The sequence below is a fragment of the Epinephelus fuscoguttatus genome, linkage group LG8, assembly GCF_011397635.1.
Source record: "Epinephelus fuscoguttatus linkage group LG8, E.fuscoguttatus.final_Chr_v1".
Lineage (NCBI taxonomy): Eukaryota > Metazoa > Chordata > Actinopteri > Perciformes > Serranidae > Epinephelus > Epinephelus fuscoguttatus.
Genome location: NC_064759.1, coordinates 23474694 through 23496705, shown reverse-complemented (window position 1 = coordinate 23496705; position 22012 = coordinate 23474694). Strand labels below are relative to the sequence as shown.

At 40.0% G+C, this 22012-nt stretch overlaps 1 protein-coding gene across 3 annotated transcripts in view; it reads right to left on the bottom strand.

Moving 5' to 3' along the window:
- The window catches only part of LOC125893306 (dynein axonemal heavy chain 11), a 52348-nt gene extending 33033 nt beyond the window's left edge, over positions 1-19315 (bottom strand). For all 3 annotated transcript variants that reach the window (XR_007449857.1, XR_007449858.1, XM_049583894.1), the window contains exons 1-44: positions 18965-19315; positions 18612-18755; positions 18303-18496; positions 18015-18204; positions 17823-17922; positions 17455-17666; positions 17026-17247; positions 16762-16929; positions 16515-16631; positions 16274-16411; positions 16063-16178; positions 15701-15896; positions 15164-15268; positions 14618-15013; positions 13490-13822; positions 13097-13351; positions 12842-13011; positions 12536-12758; positions 12284-12400; positions 12081-12167; positions 11809-11967; positions 11499-11582; positions 11212-11370; positions 10985-11107; positions 9839-9961; positions 9078-9302; positions 8902-8993; positions 8689-8815; positions 8423-8575; positions 8090-8323; positions 6675-6806; positions 5106-5266; positions 4827-4983; positions 4562-4707; positions 4366-4482; positions 4144-4282; positions 3003-3095; positions 2723-2917; positions 2568-2645; positions 2345-2477; positions 2084-2211; positions 1630-1778; positions 562-712; positions 330-461 (exon numbers count right to left, since the gene is read on the bottom strand). Coding sequence is in view for 1 of the 3 variants with exons in the window: in XM_049583894.1 (XP_049439851.1) it covers positions 330-461; positions 562-712; positions 1630-1778; positions 2084-2211; positions 2345-2477; positions 2568-2645; positions 2723-2917; positions 3003-3095; positions 4144-4282; positions 4366-4482; positions 4562-4707; positions 4827-4983; positions 5106-5266; positions 6675-6806; positions 8090-8323; positions 8423-8575; positions 8689-8815; positions 8902-8993; positions 9078-9302; positions 9839-9961; positions 10985-11107; positions 11212-11370; positions 11499-11582; positions 11809-11967; positions 12081-12167; positions 12284-12400; positions 12536-12758; positions 12842-13011; positions 13097-13351; positions 13490-13822; positions 14618-15013; positions 15164-15268; positions 15701-15896; positions 16063-16178; positions 16274-16411; positions 16515-16631; positions 16762-16929; positions 17026-17247; positions 17455-17666; positions 17823-17922; positions 18015-18204; positions 18303-18496; positions 18612-18755; positions 18965-19183 (7092 nt within the window). In the remaining 2 variants the exon portion in view is untranslated. The remainder of the gene's footprint in view (positions 1-329; positions 462-561; positions 713-1629; positions 1779-2083; positions 2212-2344; positions 2478-2567; positions 2646-2722; positions 2918-3002; positions 3096-4143; positions 4283-4365; positions 4483-4561; positions 4708-4826; positions 4984-5105; positions 5267-6674; positions 6807-8089; positions 8324-8422; positions 8576-8688; positions 8816-8901; positions 8994-9077; positions 9303-9838; positions 9962-10984; positions 11108-11211; positions 11371-11498; positions 11583-11808; positions 11968-12080; positions 12168-12283; positions 12401-12535; positions 12759-12841; positions 13012-13096; positions 13352-13489; positions 13823-14617; positions 15014-15163; positions 15269-15700; positions 15897-16062; positions 16179-16273; positions 16412-16514; positions 16632-16761; positions 16930-17025; positions 17248-17454; positions 17667-17822; positions 17923-18014; positions 18205-18302; positions 18497-18611; positions 18756-18964) is intronic.
- Between the last annotated feature and the right edge of the window lie 2697 nt (positions 19316-22012).

Below are 22012 nucleotides of genomic sequence, written 5' to 3'. Positions count from 1 at the left end.
AGTGAAGTGAAAAGTAAGTGGACTATTACTAGGATTATTAACAATCTATCCAGTAACAATGTCTTACAGTCCTTGGAGTCCTTCTGCAACACTACTGCCCAGTTATTATTCTATGAAAATGCATTACTTCTGTCAAGGAACAACAGCTGAGTTTTAAGCACTCATGAAATAAAACCACGGCTTTACAAGCTTTACTAGGACACAAACAATTCTGCAGAGCAGGTCGTTGTCATGGCAAAACTCACCCAACAAAGTGGTGCGTACAGTTGCTATATAAGATTATACTGAATTATAACTGTTATGCCATACTCAGTGTCATCCAGTACTACCTGATCTTGATACAGGGCCCCACCAAAAGCCCAGATGCAGGCAAAGGTGAAGTAGGTCTCATAGAGCTCACGTGGAGAGTCTGATGGAATATTTTCTGGTGTCAGAAGGCAGTCAAGCAAAGCGCAGAGTGTCTGAACAAGAAGGAAATAGTTATTTTATTCCAATTTGCAATAATGTGTAGGCATACCATAGAAGAAATTAGTTCACTGTATGTGTTTGTGTGCTGTATACCTGCACCATAGAGTTTTCTGGGATAGGAGTGATGGTCTTGAAGGTGTTTCTCATTTGTTCAAGACAACGAGGAACATACTTTTCAAACAGTATGGTGAGGTGAGCCCTTTCTGTCTGGCGTTCTCTTTGGTCAATCCAGCTGGTAACGTACCTGAGCAGGAAGGAATTGGTTTATGTTGCTGTGCAGATCTGATCAGGATCTGAATACCTAAATGTCCCCTTGTCTTTTGAGCACACTGTTATCTGGTAATTACTTTTTTTTTTTTTTTTTACTGTGAAAATATGTTGAAGTTTGAAATCTCTCCTGTCATGATGTCTGGAGACAATAATTTCCTCTACTTGGCACCTCTGATTTTAAGTTGGCAGATGCAAGCTTCACAGCTGCGAAAAAGCACAAGAAGTAAAATGATATGAGCCAGCAATAGGTTATGGTTATTTTTTTGTTTTTCTTCCAAGAGTTTTTATTTTATCTGAAAAAAGGCCCATAGCAAATGGAAATGAACAGATTTTAAGTCGGCAGTAGCATCCTGTAATTAAAATGTTATAAGCCAGATAGGCCTTCATGTATTTTTGTGTTTGTTTGCAAATAGTTTTTATTCTGTTTTATTCTGAGCTGAAGGAACTTCCTTGTGTTTATGTGTTGCTCCAACAAACCTAGGCTAGCGTAATATATATTTATTTATTTTCAAAGTAGTTTTATTATGCATGTGAATTGATGGGGCTTATTTTAATCAGAATATAATGTATGAGAAAAATAGCCCACTTATATTAAAAAATATTATAAATCCATATGCTTTGATGATGTCGTTCTTTATATAACCTGCCTATCACTTATTTAAGCTCAATGAATACGTATTTGACTGGAATTTCTTCCATTTGTCTAGGACACTGAAATCTTCCAGGACACATGGACAGAATAAAAACTCTGAATGGGAACAACAGAGTTTTACACAACATGGTCACTTTGGTTTAACAAGCACAGCATATGACACAGAAGGTAAAACATCACTGTATTAAACTTCAAAAAAAAAGTTTCCATATTACGTGAACACAAACTGTGTAACTCACGGGTTCCAGCCCAGGTCAAGCTGGTTAACATAAAGAATTCCTGCTCTGGACACAGTGGCAGGAGTGGCCGTTCTTAGGTGACTGATTTCAAACACCAGTCTCATGGATGAAGTGAGTGGCACACGTTCATTACTGGCCAGAGTCAGGACCTGAAAGGTATTATGAAGCATCCAAATATCACAACATTTGCATGGTTGCTTTGACAGAAGAGAATCAACCCAAACAACAAGGAAAACAACTTCATATCTCATCAGGTTTGACAGACTTGCTTTAGAATATTTCAAAGGCACAAGATCACTGTGACATGATTCATCGCTCTGGAAAAAGACCTCCAAGTACTCACACTCCACGAAGTGATTGCCAAAGGAGGGGGAAAGAAACATCTTTTTCTATCTATACCACCTTGGTTGCTATGTGCTGTACAATAGTGTATGAGTGAACAGGAGGGAGGTACCTTGTTGTCATCCATCACTGTGTTGAGTGATTCAATCCACATCGGATCAATGTCTCCATCCAACACAATCCACTTAGGTCCTGTGTGGGAGATGTTTGCTTGCTCTCGCATCAGTGATGAAAGCAAACCTTACACAGAGATTGAAGAACACGAATAACAACTGAGATTACACGGTATAAGCACTGTTTACACCTAGTAGAAGTTAGCACTGGTTCATGTGTTTTAAAATGTGTTATTCTTATTTAAACCAGCTCTGTTTACCATCTTTCCACTCTCGAGTTGCATGATGGATAAAGCCGAACAATTCATCTCTGTCTACTGCCTTTGGATTGAGGTCATTCCACACAGGCTTCCTCTTCAGGTTTACATATGTCTTATGGAGAACTCTCAATATCTGGTGAAAAGATACACGTCATTTTGAATGCACCATGCAAAAACAAATTGAACATTTATTGTCACAATTTTTATGGCACTAAAATCTGACCTGGCTTTTCCCAGTCCCTGCGTTTCCAACAACAAAGACAGAATGACGCACCGCCATGAGCTCCTCCAATTGCACCACCTGACAAAATAAATGTTTAGAAAAAGATTCTTTCATTCTTTTTTCTAAGTACTGACAAAGTATAAATCATGTTGAACCTTAAGGATGAACGTCTCCTCAGGCTGGAGTCGGAGCTCCAGTGTCGTTTTTCGGATGGCCTTTTCAAATTCACAGTCTCTCTCTCTCTCCACCTCCAGGCGTGGGAACAGATCTCCCAGCAGTCCCAAAAAGATAGTCACATCCTCAGTGACAATTTTAGGCATGTTAAAGTCCCTCAGTGCACGCATGAGCACCTGGAAAGTAAAGTGCACTTATAGATTATATAAGACGATGAGTCTTCCTCCTGCACCTGTGAGATGACACACAGATGTAAGTCACCTGATCCTCTGGTCTAGTCTTGTCTCTTCTTCTCAGTGCCCCTGCCACAACCAGAACAGACTTGACAGCACGCAAACCCCAGTCATAGTGGTCCTAACAGACAAACAAGAATAGACAGTAGGGATGTGTATTCCTGTCTTTACACTTGCCATAAATCGTATCATACAAACTAGTAAAATTTATCAAATGGTTTCATGCATCACTGAGCCTCTGAGGTAAAGCTTGATTTAGATCTATTAGATTTATTACTGATGCTCTCTGTTCAAATCCAACATTATGAAATATAACAGCGCTATTAAAGGAATAGTTTGAATATTTTGTAGTGTGGTTGAATGAGGTATTAATCTGTAGTCAGTGTATTATCTACAGTAGATGGCAGTCAGCACACCTCTAGTTTAAAGAAGCAAGCAGAAATATACTGCTGTGCACAGTACAGCAGCAAAATGAATTTTAGCCACCTAAAAAAATCCCACCTAAAAACATTATATCAGTTTAAGTATATGCTATAGAATATTTTTAACTGCTTTACCTTGCTGTCAGACAGCCCATTTCCAAAGGGGGACTGAAACAGTTACATTGCTCTCCTCAAAGGCACCAGACTCCTTTGAAAAAAATAAAAGCAGCAATTTTACCTCGCAGAACATGGGAGTTGCTGGTCTACTGGCGCCTCTATCAGTTAGTTTGTTTGTGTTATTTTGTGACTTTGCTGAATCTGAACTAAGTCTTTGAAACACAATAAAACAAACAATCTGATTGAGACAGCCATGACCAGCAACTCCTGTGTTCTGCAAGGTAAAATTACTGTTTTTTGAGTGATAAAATGGCTTCAGTTCCCCATTAGAAAGGGCTGTCTGACAAAAAGGTAAAGCAGTTAAATACACTTAAAATGGTGGACATTTACAGTGATTTCAGGTTTTTTTGGGTGGATCCATTCTTTAAGTGTCTCAAAAACATTTTGCTGCCGCCCCCATCCACAGCAGGACAATTGCTTAGCTTCTGTGGCGGCACTTTATCTCTTTCTCCAAACTGGGGGTGTACTGACCGCCATTTACTGTAGATAATACACTAACTATGGATATGTACTTAATACAACTGCACTGAAACAAAATCCAAACTGTCCCATGAAGTGCTTTTCTCCTACCTGCTTAGAGAGCAGTTCTTTGCAGAGACTGTACAGAGTGATAAACTTCCTGGCTAACAGCTTAGCACCACGGAAGCCCTCTGCCACCAGCATTATCTCACAAATAAGCTCAGTGTCTGGCACCACCATGGCACAGGGTCTACAGCAGGAAACACAGAGCAGACAGTTAACTTCATGCTGAGTAAAGGCACACTATGAATAAAGTTATTGTATCATTCTTACCTGAAAAGAGCCTTGAGGTTCTCAGGTAGCTCTGTCCTGCCTGCATAGCCTGGGTTCATGGTGATGAAAATCCCCACGGAAGGCTTTAAAACAATGTCTTGATCCAAAAAGTGGAACCTGTGATGGTGCATAGAGAGTTAACACATTTTCACTCTTTCAGCATGAAGGCTTCATGTACTTAGCTTTAACTGATTACCTTTTCTTTTTAGAGCGAATGGCATCCTGTATAGTTTTGACCTGCACTGCTACAACTGACAGAACATCCACAGCGATACGATTGAACTCATCAAAGCAGCCCCACGCTCCAGTCTGGGCGAGACCCTTGTAGATATTTCCAATTGACTGGACATAAACAAAAATTACATTAGCATTTAAATATACATGTTTACTTTAACATCTGATTAACACATGAACTGACCATTGGGATTAATTATGAATTGTCTGCTTAATAAATTTCACACCTTGTAGTCCATCTGTTCAGAACAATTGAAGATGTACACCATGACACCCATGGCTCTGCCAAGATCCTTGGTGGTCTCAGTCTTCCCTGTTCCAGCTGGGCCTGCTGGGGCTCCACTCATGGTCAGGTGGAGTGACTGAGTTAAAGTGATGTAGCACCTAAACATTCCCATGGCAACAGCACACGGAGAGACACAAGTGCGCTGTTTAGCAACGCTAAATGTAGCATATTTATTGAAATGTTACATGCATATACAGAATCTGATAAGCAGCAGAGTTACCGGTCTGTGAGGGGAGTGATGACTAGGCGCGGTGTATTTCCAAGATACTCGTATGAGTAAAAGAACTGGGCATCACAGATGTTAACGAAGCAGTGATGCTGCTGCTCATACCAGCAATGCCGGAGCTGGGAAAGCCACTGGAAGGCTTGGGAGTTGGTGACCTGTGAACACACATGGCTGCTATTAAACTATGAGATAAGGGTAGCAGATAGTATGATAATCATAACTACTCAAACATTGTCTTGTTTTAGTTTAAAGGGACAGTTTGGCCCAAAATCAAAAAGCCTATTTTTCCTCTTACCTGTAGTGTTATTTATCAATCAAGATTGTTTTGGGTGTGAGCTGTCGAGTATTGGACCTCGTTACTCAAGATAATCCAGATACCTTATTACCGATACCTTACCTTATTGTGAGGTGTTTCTTACAGGAACTATTTTCTTTCTACTGGACTACATCCACCAACCGTATTACCCCACAGAGGTAAACATGCATCAGCTCATGGACCAGAGCCTCGTGCTCCTGAAAGCGCAAATTCAAACAGTAATGGCGCTCTGTTTAACTTAACTGTAGTGTTAGGTAGGGCAGCACGGTGGTGTGGTGGTTAGCACTCTTGTCTCACAGCAAGAGGGTTGCCGGTTCGATCCTGGGCGTGGGAGCCCTTCTTCTTCCTCCCACAGTCCAAAGACATGCAGATTGGGGACTAGGGTAATTGGTAACTCTAAATTGTCCATAGGTGTGAATGTGAGCGTGAATGGTTGTTTGTCTCTATGTGTCAGCCCTGCGATAGTCTGGCGACCCTGTACCCTGCCTCTCGCCCGATGTCAGCTGGGAGAGGCTCCAGCCCCCCCGCGACCCTCAAGAGGATGAAGCGGTTAGAAGATGAATGAATGAATGGTGTTAGGTAGCTCAATAGTGCTAGGAGAGCTAGCAGTAGATGTACGCTTCCCTTTGTGCAGTAATACTGTTGACGGGTGTAGTTCAGTAGAAATGAAATAGTGCCTACATGGAGGTCTGTGGATTATCTTAAGTAACTGGGCGAAGATTCTGGAAAGTGAAAATGCTGCTGAACTTTCCAAATGTATTTGGTACTTGCAACCGCACGCTGAGTGTCATCTAGTTTCATTATATTCAAAAGAAGGCAGACATCTCTATGGCTGACATGTCAATGTCAAGCACTTGACTGCGACTTGGTCTAAAACAACATAGAGTGATCATTCGCACTTCAACTAAGAGGAAAAAATTGTATTGTTGAACTCTGAACTCTCTCTTTAAGCCTATAGTCTATAATTTAGTCTGTGCATTTGGTGAAATGGAATCTATTGCATTATGCAACAAAAATGTAAAAAGTCAGGAACTCTACTGATACTACTTATAATTGCCGGTGAAAAAGCATTGTTTTTTTAAAAAATTACATATTAAGTTGCAAGCGGAGAATTGAGTTTTTAACAAAATGAAAAAACACTGAGATAAATTCTTTTTCGTATGATGAGAAAAAAATGTTACAATGCCGAAGTTAGCTCAATCAGACTAATAGGAAATGCTGATATGGGATGGTTAAAATGTGATTACCTTTTGGGCAATGAGGCTGGCGACAATGTCTCTAGCATGGACATCAATAGTACATAAAGTCATGATCTTCTGTCTGTCACCCGAGCTCAGCTCTCCCAGCAGCAAGCTGATCAACAAGTTGAGTTGAGAAATCTGGAGGAGGGAGGAAAAACAGATTCAAAGCAATGCCAAGGAAAATAGAAGACAAGAGTTCTATTGCATGGTTCAAATTTCTTGTTTCACTTAGATTTTTAAGTATTTAAAATCATTAAAAATTTGTATCCATGATACACCGTCAGTATATGAATGCAGAGCCTGTGGACGATTTGACAGAAACAGACAATTAAAAGTCGTCTTTTGTTCTTGTTTTGACTAAAATATCACCTGATGTCTGACATTTGTCACTGGTCCTGTATGACAGCAGATCCAATCAGTGCACTGTCGTGCGTTGGAGGGAGTGAGAGATTATTCAAACAGCAACCAAGGACATGCTAACCTTAAATAGTGCTGATGAAACTGACAAGAATGATAATACAACTGTGAGCATAGCCCACAATGAGGTTCTGCAAACCCAGTTCAGGTCACTGGCTCTAATGTGATTATGATGACATTATGGAAAACGTGTCCATCATCTTAAGCAGCTGCCACGTCACTTACAGATAACACTAGGGGTGTAACGATCCATCGATCTGGATCAATATACTGATTTAATGATCAACGATCCAGTAGCCGAGAGCAACATGATGAGGTTAACGCTATTTACTCGGGAATAAATTGGCAGTGTGGAAATACTTTGAATTTTGAAGAAAATAGGGGTCAACGGACAAAGCACATGTTGTGTGTAAACAATGAGCATCTCACTCCACTCATTTCTTGCAGGAACATAGGCTGCACTGTTTCAACAATGTTCAGGTAAAAAAGCACGCATGCGGGCTGACATTCAATGGAGCTGTTCTATTGGGAGATGCAGTGACTTAAACCAACGGCGAGTCAGAAAAAGTGTAAATAGTACATGCAATTTGTTTAACTATGAGTAGAGGAAAACTCTGCTAGCTGTTACACTACTTTATGCAGTGGAAAGTGTGACTAGAAGAAAAAAATGGTTTTGTTTATGAACCCTGACTCACATTATTGAACTTAATTTTATACTTTTGTTACACCTTGCAAAAATAAAAGTCAAATTCAACACATCACAATTTATGGCATCAACAACAATTTATTATTGAATAAACACCCCTCTCCCAATTACAAAGAAGCATAAAAAATGACTACCTGCATCTTTTAAATGTATGTGACCCAACATATTAAGTTAAGCATCAGCAACCTCAAGATGACATTTCTGAAACACTATGCTTATTGCCCCATTAAGAAAATTTGTAAGCTGCATTTAATTTAAATCTTTTCATGTTAGTGTGTAAACTTATTATAAAGTGTACCTGCTTCTTGTTATAGTCCTTCAGTGCAGACTCATATCCTTCCTCCAGTCTCTTAAACACAAGCTCCATATCATTACTCCACCAGATCTGCGATCCTGTGAGAGCAACTTGGGCAGGGAAGTCAAGAATCCACTGCTCTCTGGGCCTGTCCTCGTACACAGACACAGCCTCAGACAGGTGACCCCTGACACATTCCCTCATAGATTCCTCCAGAGAAGTAAGCCATGCCTCCACCTAATGTAAAAGTATTTTTTTTTTACCATTAATAAACTTATCGGATGAAACATGACAGTTCAGTTCATTCAGTTTATTTGATAGTGGATGTAATCTTACCGGCCCGTAACAGCAACATTCAGTCTGGAATGGGACAAATTCCCTTTCTTTGCTGTACATGGCCACTGCAAGTTTAGGATTATCCACCTGCTCATTTTTAGCAAACTCAAGATCTGACATGCTGTCAAATAATTTTGAGAGGTGGACAGTCACCTGCAAAAGACACTGGGTCGTCACTCAATTTGTCATGACAGATACAGCAGTGAAATAGTGACATTGGACAAATACTTCAAACAAAAATGAAGAGATAGGCTACTTAAATTTACCTCTCTGGGGCGATTCCCTTTTGAGAGGATGTCCAACAAGTCTGCAGATGAAATAAAGTAGAATCGTGGAAAGGCAAGTCTCTTTGTCTCCAGGTATTCAGCAAGAGCTTTTTCACACAATGCCAGCCTGTTAAAAAAAAGGTATGGGAAGTGTGAGCACAAAACACCGAACTATGATAACTATAATTAGAGGGTAATTAAATAAAAATTAACCTTCTTTGTAGATCCTCCAACCTCTCAAGCAGATGAGGTTTGTTGGTGGCCTCGATGACATTTTTAGTCTTCGCACTGTCCGACATTAACTCCTGAAAGAACCAAATTCCCCATGTTTACAATGATGGGAACAATGGAATTTGCATAGCTACATGACTGACATATTAAGTGCAGACCTGAAATTCCGCATCTATAGCTCGAAATCTGTGTGCATCTGCAGGCAGCTTCTGGCAGATGTCGTCACAGCTTTTGAAGATGCTTTCCAGGTAGGCCCATGTTCTTTGGACTTCCATCCAGACCATCAGCACAGAGTCAGCCACAGTCAGCTGTTTCTGTAGTTCCAGTACCTGGAGCAGGAAGTGGTGTACATGCTTGCTCTGGAAGACACCTTGAAGCTGAACCTTAAGGATTAAGACATGGACACAATACAATATAACACACTAAAATAACATTGAATCTGAGGCAAGAGAAAGTAATATCTTAATAACCTCAACCTCATAATGTGTCATTTTAATTTCAATGCACATTCAACTTCATTAGCATGCTGTGCCATAAAAAAATGGGGGAGGGACACAGTCTGTTTACACAAAGATCTAGGCACTAAAGTGGCAAGACTTCTAATTGCTGGCTATAACCCCCCAATGCATCTGGTGGACATGTACAAAGACCGCCACTGTGCAACAATACCCTGTTTCCTACAGCAGCTATAAATCTAAGGACTCAATAGGGACCTCTCTACTCTCAGCTGTGTTGTTAGACAGTCAGACAGGGCGGCCCCTCTCTGCACTCTCATCTCTATTCAGCACTTAACTATCAGTGCTTCTCACAGACAACTGATCTTGAGAACTTGTTGTTGTGCTTTACAGCCACTGTGCAGCCTGCGCTATAAGATCAGTCATAAAATCTAAGCATCAATATTAGCGGCTTGGATATTTACCTGATGATCCTCAAGAGTTTCGATAAGGTTCTCGTCACATTTAAGTAATGGCACAGAAGTCTGGTAATGATCTTCATATGACAGCTCCATCGATGCCCATGTTTTACTTATTTCTGTCACAACCTGAAATACAAAAATAAATATTAGAGAGTACACTCATGACATGTTTGGACACAAAATGTCCCACTGCATTTCCTTACTTTAGTTAAATATATTTTGTCTAGGAGTTACTTCTAAACCAAATATAGTAACTAAAGCTGTCCAATGAAAATCATGTATCTATGATTTTAGTTGTAGTCACTTTAATTAAGTGTTCTTCAAGAAACGAGAAAACTCTCATTCTTCTGTAAAATACACTGCTGCAAAGCTGTAAACAGACTCTTGAAAAGTTGATGTTGTGGAGATAAATGGTGATTGGCTCCTAGTTTGATGTCATTACTTTTTTTTTTGTACAAAATGACTCTTGATGTTGATTTGTTCAACACACAGAACTAGAATGACAGTAGAACAGACATTCCCACTCAAGCAATCCGATGATTTAAAGTATGACCGTAACTGTTATTTCTCTGTTTCCTTTGTTGCCATTAATTGCATGTTTGGTGAAACATGATGTACTGTTGCTGCCTCCGACGAACGAGCTAATGCCGCTGCTCAGTGGACAGCTGAGAGGCAGAGAGAGACCGTGGGGATAAACAATGTGCAGATCAGCACATTATCACATCTAACTTAGACAATTAAGGGTTTATTTCGATCAAAATAGAGTTGGTGATTGTTGGAACAGTGCACTAACTAGATGACTAACAAGACTAAGACAGTTTGGATGAGTTTTATTCCTTTCAAGTTCAAATTAAATGTGTTTTATAAATAACTAACAAGGCATTTATGCTGAAGTTAGTCTTACTTTGTTGAATTTTCCTGTTTAATAAGAAAAACAGGTGTAGGAATGAGCAATAAGTGAGTTCCCTAACTAGTGAGCGTGTCACACTTTACGGCCCCACTGACGTGTTGTCAACATATCGGCTAAACACAATCACCATTTTCTTTTGTACTAGACAAATTACTACTGCAAACAGTTCAGTGTCCTGTCTGTTCATTCTATCTCAATAGTTTGACCACAATCTATTTATCTACTGATTGAAAAAGGACCTTCTCTATGGCCATTTCTTTGACTGCCTTATCCACTATGTTGCGAACTTCGTCTTCCAACAAATGGAGCTGCAGAGCCAAGAGGTCTTCCAACGTGGTCCTGTCAGTCACAGTGAAGTCCATCTATTTGAAAAGAATTATTGTCATAATGCAAGGTCTCAGATTTCTATAATGCAAGCAAAACACATCACTGTATATTATGACCTCTGCTGTGTGTATTTATGCACCTGTGTTGTTCTAATTAGCTGCGCCCAGTGGCGCTCTCGTATTGCCAGGTTCTGTAGCTGACTCACGGCCCGCAGTGACGTCAACAGGTTCTTTACATAAAGGTCTAACCCGGAATACACATCCCACACGCGAGCCTCTTTGTCAAGCCTCCATATGTCCTACACAAACAGAAGGTAGGTAAACATAATTAGTTATTAGAGGCATCTGTTACAAATAGCAATGGTGCATGACAGCAAGACAGCAGGAGAGATGCGCTGGTGTGATGTAGCACTGTTGGTGACCTCACCTTGGCAAACCTCCTCAATTCTGCATCCATCTGGTCCACGTTTATCTGCCTCCATTTGGTCATTGTCCAGTTTTCCACACTGCTCTGTATAGATAAAGACACGTGCAGAGGGGTCAATGGGCTCGGGGTACTTAATGGGAACATTCAGAGGCTACAGGGTAAACAAAGAATCAATGACAGCCTGCGATGACGACAACAGGCTGGTCAAGTTATTGAGTTATTAAGGTTTTGTAGTGGGGTGATGAGGCCTTCAGCTGTAATTTCCTTTACTACAAAATACTAAGTATACAGTATTCATTAAGCCACTTACCTGCACAAATACAACAATGTCCCACAGTTGTTTGAGGACCGTGATCTCCCGTCTGCAAAGCTTGATGTCTCTGTAGTCAGGGATGGTAACATCAAACAGATTTGTGGACTCTTGGAGCTCTGCCACCTCTTTCTCCATGTCTCGGACAGCTTTATCAGACTAGAATACAACACAAAGTAACTGTTATCCACAGTGTGCAGTATAATAACAATAATAATATCAAACTTTACAATTTTATGTCAGTTCCACAGTAAAGTAATGGTTGAACCTACTTTCTCTAGACTGACGTAGGGACGGACTGCATTGTAGCTGAAGGGAGCTGTTGCTCTGAACATCTCCCTGAATCTGCTTTGTTTCACCTGAAAATGAGAAGTATCAATTTAATGTTCTTCACACTAAGGTAAAACATAAAATAGCTTCAACACTGTGCATATACAGTATCTCTGAAAAATAAAAGCTAAAAGTGACTTGTAACCTCAAATGCCATGCATCTTCTCCGTATAACCATCACTTCTGCATTCTGCATGGGTGCCACCTCATGCCTCACTTTTAGGGCCAACTTTTTTGCCCCACTCCATTTCTCAGGAAGTTCCTATAGAGAGAATTGATTTGATTTGTAAAAGGTTAAATGCCAAAAAATGACAAGATGAATTTTTGAATAAATAATCATTTGTTATCATATCATTTTAGTTAGTAGATAGAAGCATTAACCCATTCCTTTCCTTACCTCCAGCTGAGAATAGACCTGGTCTGGTATAGTCACTCCGTATTGTTCCAGCAGAATTACTGTGTCTCTAAAAGGCTCAAACATCTCGTCTGTGGCTGCTTGTCTGTCTCTGACAGCCAACAGGTGACTCATCACTTCCACCAAGCCATGGTGGTTTCCTTTAGCCACAGGCTGGCCAAGCCCCTCAACAGTGGTTCGAACAAACTTCTGCAGTTCATCAAGACTGAGTAGGAAAGCATGAACAGTGAGAACAACTGATGTTACAGTTTGTTCTGCATCCAAAGTCTGTGCAGAAATTAATTTTACCTGTTAGTGACATATGTCAAGAGATGTTCTTTAAAAAGCCAGCTCCACTTCTTTATAGTGTTTAGGAGGGTCACTTTAAAGAACTTGATGTCCACTCGAAACCATCCATTGAACACTCTGAAGTCCTCAAGCTTTGAAACTTCAGCATACAGAGTCTCATAATGATCTATCTGTAAAATTAAGACCCCAACACAGATTATAATAAAGACACGTATCAGAAATGTGTGGCAATTATGATTTTAAAAAGCTTTTTACCTGTTCTTTGAAGTTATCGATTGTAGGGGGACTCTCACAGAGTGCATCTGCTCCGTAAGTCTCCATCTCTTCAGCTGTAAGTAGACGACCGTACAGGAGAAACTGTCTGAGAAACTCATTCCTGTCATCTTGCCAGAGATGGGTGTAGCAGTCGAACTTTGTCTGGTAATTTATCGCCTTCTTGAGGACGTTCTCCACTCGCTCCATTATTTCTTGTCTCAGGTCCAACAAATCCAGCATGTCATCCATTACATCCTGTAAGAGTTATATTGCATGACATTTAACATGAGTGAAAACTACTATTAGTAGAAGAATCCACTATAATGAGTTTCGATAAAGTAGCAGAGTAGACTTCTTTTTTTTTTTTTTTAACATAAATCTACATTAGAGTACCTGGTAGCTTTCCATGCCAAGATGAGCAGCCACTCTGCTGATATTTACTGAAGTCTTGAATATGTCTCCGACCAGTCCTTCTATCAGCTCATAGAGGCCATCCCCTGCATCTTGCTCCAACGAGGGGTGGAAAACCATTCCTGAACTACCCAGCATCAACTGAGCCTCAAACAGAGGTGTCTGGTTTGGCCATGACTCCATGTTGTCAGCAAAGAACTGAAGAGAGTGGCTGATGTGGTTGAAGAGCCCCTCCACCACCATCTCATCCACATACTCAAGGTAGGACTGCCATGCTTCTGACGCTGGGTCAGCGTGGAAAAGAACCATATTCTCCTGATGAAATTTAAGTATATGACAAGCACAAAAACTTTCAGTGTTTTGGTTCTGTAGTTGTATAACTTTTGATTTCAAGAAATAGTGGTGGTTGACACATTCAAAGCAACCACAAGGAACTTTTGTTTGGATTTTGGTAGCCCCTGTGGACAAAAGCGGTAGTGTTTCCATGACCATTACCACCTCCTGTAATAAAGATCTTGATCTGGCTAGCATGTGTATTTTGACTCGCTGATGGTCTTGTTTGCTTATGTAGGTCACATAGAGGCATCAGTAGTAAACTGTGACAGTTTCATAGCCAGTTAAAAACTCCTTGTAGCTTACATTTGAGGGGTTTTATCTTTTTCAGAATAACTAATGTATATTTAGTTCCATGGCTTCCCAGAACTTAGGACATGTTAAAGTGCAGTTGTTTTTTAGTAGAATTTAACTGGTTAGAGAACTAGAGAGTCACAAACAGCATAAAAAAACCTCTGGACTGTTAATGGTAGAGAACAGACAAAGGTTAGGTTTTGATTTATCATATCTGTATTAACTTATAATAAGAAAACTGAAACCAAAGCCAGACATAAATGCACATTACTAAATAATCAATGTAATGCAATGTACTGCCTGTGAACAGAACTGTCCTATTAAATGTGGTGTAATCTGATGAAGATAAATATCTCTACAACATGCTGAAAGGTTTTGTAACCAGATCTATAAATTCATATTTTATGGGGTTTACAACGACAAAAGTATTCATATAAAATCTATAATGTACAAAAGTGAATATTATCATACATCCATACACACCTGTACCAGCTTGTGGACAGTGTCTCCGTCCTTCTTCATGGCACTGTACTTCCTGTTGACACGGTCTACCCTGTCTTCCAGCTGTATGAGTGAGCCTTTCTTGTTGTCCTTTCTGCAAAACATGGCGTGTTTGCTCCATCCTTTCATCATTGACTGGATGGCTTCGCAGTTTTCCTTGGCTCTACTGACTCGACATATAAGGTCGTGGACCAGGTCTTTGGTGGTGCTGATGAAGCTCCAGCAGCCTGGATCCTGCCATGTCAGGTCAGACTCTGCCCTTGTCAGCTGCACATCTATGGACTCCATCTCTGCTCTGATGAGAGGAAGTTCCACCTCTAGCACTGTCTGCTTTAGCTTGTTGTACCACTGTACTAACAGCTGCAGACTGCTAACATACTGGAAAATACAAGTGTAGAGAAAAAATATATTCTGAGATGCGGATTGCAGACCATGAACACTAAGGATAATAAGAAATACGAATTGTGTATCTGAAACAAGTGTGCATGAGTGTAAGTGAGTGTGCAAAGTAACATGTCTGTTTCTTACCTTTGTGAACATGTCACGCTTCTCAAAAACTGTCATTGCAGCTGCAGGGATCTTGATCTGATTCAAAGTCTGAATATACTTCACATCTTTCAAGATTTCAGTCAGCTAAGAAGTGGAAGAAAATTAACTCATATACAAAGTCACAGTGGGGTGGTGGTAAAATGTTTTGTCTCAAGTAACAGAAACCCTTGGAGAATATAATAACTCAAATTAATAATTGTAGAAAACAACTATTCCCTCTGTCAAGGTGGCAACGTTTTTACCAAGTTGGAGTCAGCAGTATGTTAAAAAACATTTTTTTAATTAAAGGAGATACAGCTTAAACTAAGTAATAATTCACAACAATTAATTGGTAACCTGCATCTGAGTTTTGCAACACTGGCCATGCTTTGTAAACGAAAGACTACTAACAGAGATCCCAATTTTCGGGGATTTCATTACTACATCAGTCTAACAGTGCGTTGGATAATTATTTAGCATTGGAGGATGTTCGCATAGTAAGTGCTTTCTAGTTTGCAGGGATATTACATCAATTACCTTTGGATTGAAGTTGAGTGAGATCAGGTTAGATGAAGTACTTCTGGAGACAAGGGGCTGGTTCAGGTTGATCAGGCAAGCCTGTTCCAAACCATTACACCAGTCTGAGTAAATGTTCTCCTCATATTGGTCCAGGAGACTCAACATCTCCATGTACTCGTGGTACTCCTTCGCCATCTCTTTACCTCCTGCAGGCCTGGAAATATTGCATAATTGCAGGAATATTGTCATTTTAAAGCCTGGCATCAATAACAATCTCTTGTCTGTTCTATGTACTGTATCTCTGATTTTTTTTTCTAACAAGCTGCTGTTTGTAACTATTTCAAGAAATCACAGAAAACAGTGAGACTTTTTTTACTGACATCTCAAGCAGTGATCTGATTTTTTCCCATGGTGTTTGGATGCGTTTTCTGAGCATTTTTGCCCACTTCAAAGCTCCAGATGTGCGAGCCATGTTCTTAGTCAGACCACTCTCCGTCTGTAAACAAAGAAAGAGTGGAACAAAGCAGTTGCAAGGAAAATACCCGTTGTTTCTTCATACATATAGCTAATATTCCATTTTATTTTCAGTACCTGTTTGAGCTGGGATTTAAACAGACATTTACATCTCTCCAGCTCTTCTCTGAAATGTTGCTGCAGTAGAAGGAAGTTGGGACTGAATATCTCTCTGATTTGTCTTCTCTCCAGGAAGGGTCCGACAATAGTTAGCAGCTAAAGGACAAAAAATAAAAAAATAAAAAAGATAGCTCTGTCATTCACTACACACTTTATCTGTGCTGTCATCATAATCATTCCGTAATCCAGTCCGGCTTACTTTAAATGCTGACTCCAGTCCTGAACAATCCTTAAAGGCCGAGCATAGAAGGCAGGCGAGTCGGCATTCAAGGTCCACAATCCTCACTTTCAAATCCTTAAACTCGTTTTCAAAATCCTTATGAGAAAGTTAACAATTCAACAGTATTCAGTGATGGACACCAATGTAAAACTGTGCATTATTAATCTAGTACACATTAGCTGTCCCTGGAAATCTTCATTATAAATATCAATAGACTTAGTTTTACCTGAGAGTTGAAGTCAAGTGGGCTGTTTTCACTGTGCTTCAATGCTTGGCAGTGGTTACTGAACTCTCTGTAAATCTGAGCAGCACATTCACTGTGCAGTTTGCCATTAAGTCCACCAAATTCCAGCTTTTCCATCCTCTGAAAGCCCAGCATAATTTCAAACAAGTCCTGCAAAAAAAAACCATATTGTAATAGGAAACTAAATTACAAAAGAAAACAACCTCACTATGACACCTAAACCCCAAAACATAAATCTACTCTTACCTCCAGCTGTAGCAAACGTTTAAAGAACTGGTTGAAACGTGCAAAAATCATGGCAGATGGGAAATCCCAGGGTGCATGTTTCACATGGTTGGCCAACCTCTCCCTCTGGGTCTGGTAACTGCCTCTGAAACATCTGAAGATTTTCAACACCCTCTTTACCATTTGTTGACTTTCCTCTGGATCCTCTCTGAGTAGCAGATCTGCAGAGAGGTACGAAGAGGCCTAAAAGGTGGAAAAATTTGAATCTGTGATTTTTTTTCAAGCAGACAGCCAATAACTAAAGTCAGAGTAATGCTGATTGACTAGCATCGCTAAAGCGTAATTGACAAAATTGCACACACTGTGTCTAACTACATTCACAACAGTTTTACAGGCATGCATCACTCGGTGTAATCGATCACTACAGGTGTTTCAAATGAGGATTCCTACTTGCTCAATGAACAGATTGCAGAGCTCCTGCAGTAACACCACAATGCGTGCTGGTCTTTGATAAGATTGGCAGTTGGTCCAGATAAGGAAGAGTGTGTGGAACAGTGCAGGGATGAATGTTTCCATGTGAGGAAATCCTTCCTTTTCCAGTTGAGTCAGTTGTGTGCGTAGTGGCTGTAGATGGAGGTCAATGTCCTGGGCTTCTTGAAGCGCTTTTGATTAAGGGGGAAAAAAGCAGGGTTTTAAATTAAGACACAATAATCTGAGATCATACATTTTAGTAATCCTATTATGCTCTGCATCAGAAATGTGACACGATGCAAACAACAGTACATCTTTGGCTTTGAAAAGGGGCCAGCTAATCTTACCATCAAATACATTTCCAATTAGAGTCTTGATTGTTGGATGATAGCTGCTATCCATCATCTCTAACATCTTTGTCATCTTCTGAACAATGGGACTCTGAAGCTACAACAGAAAAAGTATAAAACACATTAAACAGGGTGTGGAAAGTCAGGAAATTTAATTTTAGTGAAGATGAAGATAAAAGGGGAGCATACCTGATGATAAATGTTCTGTATATTGCTCTTCCTGGAAGCCCAAAACATCAGCTCAGCACTGGGCCCTGGATTGCAGCCTGTCACAAGTAGGTCTGATGAATCCTCCTTTAAAATGTTTTGGATCAGATTGGTCCAGTTGATGACCTGGGTCTCTAGAGCATGGGCCAGTGCCCTGTCATAGTTATTATACCTGAGTGTGAAAATACATGTTGAGAGTGTTTGTTAATACCTTTGGCATAAAAAGATCCCAGGCTTGAAAACAAAAGCTAAAAGTGCATGCATTCTTACATCTTCAAAGTGCTGTACGAATCTTCCATCCAATCGGTCACAGTTGGGATAGGAAGGACACATTTCCCTAAAACCTGTCCCCGGACAACTGATGTCTTACTCCACATGTTCTCAACATGTCGAATGATGTCTTCAGACATCAGATTTGGCCACATGTGGTGGTTTTTGTTGTTTGACAGCAGTGGAACACATACCTTGTGATGAGACATAGAGTGAATTCACCCAGCACTCATAAGGGCAAGATAGATATATGCATAACAAAAATAACTGACAGCACAAACAACAAATTGCTTGGGTATATAAAATTACCTGCTCAACTGTGCTTGACAGCTGTAGGAGTGGTGATGGAGACAGGAGGCCAAAAAGGAGAAGTTCCCTGTAGTTTTCAGAGCTGACAGGAGCAGCTCTCTTCTTGAGCATATAGATGTGCTTATTTTGAGCAACCTGTGGGGCCTGCATTTGACATAATATGACAAGATTTTACTACAAACAGATGACTCTCCCAAGCAATAAAATCAAATTTCTCAAGCTAGCTCCATCAATGTCAACTGTGCTAAGCTAGCGTACAAGTGTGCACAAGTTAACGTTAAGATAGGTTTCTACCAGTGTAACGTTACTTAACTACTACTTTAATGTAATTGGAGATTCTGTAACAGTCATACCTCATTAGAAACAACCACACCAGCTTTTTTTGATGAGGAGAAAAATATAACAGACTCCTTTTCAAAGAAGTTTCTCAAACACGTCTGAAAATCTTCGTTGACAGCACTCCTGTCCCATGTTTGGCGGTGCAGTCGCAGTAGCGAACAAACTTTTTCCTCGACAAACTTTACTCTAACGTCCTCAAGAAACGAAGGCACACTTTCGTCGTCGTCGGACATGACTGCTCTACGACCACAACATGCCTCAGCCCTCTTCACATCCCTCAACAAAACGGAGAAGAAGCTTTTACCTTCGTGTCAGAATAGTTTAAAGTTAACGTTAGTACATTAAGCCTGTCTGAGACTGGCACGAGCTGTACAGTCTGGGGGCGTTTCAGCATTCCGTTGCTTAGCAACAGACACTGTCCTCAATCACTGCAGGAAGCGCCAGTGTGTTTTCTTCAAGAGACATTTCTCCCAAATAAAACTCACTCAACATCGGTGTATTTATTAATTTTAGTTACCTAAAATACTTCCATTTTACAGTAGATGACCACAATATTAAGCAAGTGGGTTATAACAGCTTTTGCATAGAGTAAAACTAACAAAACATTAAATTCACAGTTGCAAATAATGCTCTAATTTGTATCCCACTGTCCATGTGGAGTTTTATAATGTAATCCTTGGTGGCTTGCAGCTGTGCCTTTCCACTGTTTTTTATGTTTACATATGTTGCACAGTGCACACTGTAGGCCAGGCATGTGCAAAGTCCAGCCCGGGGGCCATTTGTGGCCTGAACTGAAACCGATTTTGAACAGCCCTCAACTTGACTTTCAAAATATAGTGTATGCTTGTTTAATCAGGCAAGTTAACCATGCATTTTCTCTGCACCTCACAATAGCAAAACGAACATATAGTTTACAGACATGCATAAAGTAAGAACTACACAGCTGGAACTAATGTGTTTTCACAATCTGATGGTGAACAAGCAAATGGAATGGTTACCCAACATCATGGCCATGGCAGAAAAGTGCAAAGTTGACAGTGAGGACCACTGCTTTTAGGAGCAGTGAAACGTTTTATACATTTTCACTGACAAATGAAACAGTTGCATTTGTCTCATTCATGTTTTTTTTTTTTATTATTATTTTTAATAACCCATCTGATGTGAGAGGCTGTTGGCCCCAGTTATTGCCACACTATCTAATCTGGCCCCCATTCAAAAAAGTTTGGGCACGCCTTTATGCCTGAAGGCACATTAAATCATTCTGCTTTGTGACTGACTGTTAAATAGTTAGATATAAGTAGGCTTGTCATTGGTATATCCTCTAAGACAGTGGTTCCCAACTGGTGGGTCGCGGTCCATTCTGAATGGACTGCAAGTGACTTGCAAATAAAAAACACACTTTATTTTGAAGTGTAATGACTTTCCGGCACAAAGCTTTGTACTTTGAAGTCCCATTTCCTGCAGCAGAGTGAGTGAATAACAGACAGCTACTTAACAGAGACAGCGAACTGGCTTGACAACACGGCCAAACGCAGCTATGACACTGAATATAGGCTAATAAACTGTGTGGACCTTGTACTAATGACTAAGGAGAAATCTGGACCTCATGGCTGGACCAGTTGGGAAGCACTGGTCTCAGACAAGTTTGGTATGCAGGGCCAGCTCTAGACTTTTGGAGGCCCAAAACAGATTTGGTCACTGAACCAACCTTTGCATTGTAAATACCAGTGTAAGCACACATAACATACAAATCAGTCTTTCCGGACTAAAGTGGGACCTATTAGCAGCAACACTATTTTTAAATATACTACATTAAATACAGTATTTGTCCATGACCCCCTTACCTGATGAAAGATCTATCTCAGCTGAGTCTGTGCTCATACAGGCTGATGATCCAGCATCTCCTCTACTGACAGACTTAAGCATTTACCCAAGAGATGTGCATCCATATTGCTCAGTATGACCAGCAAACAACATTTTGAATTCAATTTTTAAACAATAATGTGTCAGTCCATTGCTTTCCATCTTGCATTGGTCCAGAGTTGTAGCTAAACCTTGCCTGAAAGAGTAGACAGTCATTGTTTTATTTAAAAAAGTGTGTTATATGTGTATAACCAGTGGTGTGGTGGTTTATGAGGTGGATGTACTAATAGAAGATTACTTTTGATATGTAAAGGGTTACAGATTACTAGTTACCCTGTTAAAAATGTTATAAGTAATTAAGCTATTTTAATTACATCATCAAAGTAATATAACTTATTACATTTGATTACTTTATCCTCCTGATACCCAAACTTTTGTTTGGTATGCATTTTTAATTTCTCCTTGGTATTTGGGATTAGTAGGACCAGATAAGTATAAAAATTAAACATTCTCGACGATAAAGTCACAATGTCCTTCAATGAGCTGATGATAAATTCCCAATGTCCTCAAATAGAGTAGTTTCTAATTCACAGCAATTAAACTTGTCACTGTTGTTAAAATTGGCAAAGATTTGTTGGCATATCAAACTACAAACATTATTAATCATAAATTAACAAGTTTCAACCATAAATTTGATCAATTAATGTACATTTTCCTCTTTTGTGTCGAGGTTGGCTGCAGACTGACTTAGCAGAGATGATTGCCATCTTGTTTTTATATGGACTAGTGTGTTGTGCTCTTACTACCACTAGATGGCACAAAAAGTGTCCACGACTGAGGACAACAGGCCTAAGTTAAGCAGAATGAAGTGTAAGGTCAAGTAAACCCAAAATGTAATGTCCTCATACAAGGACGCAGGGTATCGGGAGGTTACGATTACTTTTGGAACAAATATTTTGAACTGGGCATTAAAGCTGAAAAATGTCTGTAAATAAGATAGATAGGATAGTGAACCTAACCCTAGCCTTTCAAAATTTATGGTTCAGCCCCTAAACTCTAACCCTTACCACTCAAAAACTGGTGTTAATTCAGTTGGCTTTATGGCTGATAGGTGGATATACTGTAAATGGCCAGAAGAAGAGGTGGGTATACCCCGTATACCTGCGTATACCCTCCATTGCATCACTATGTATAACAGT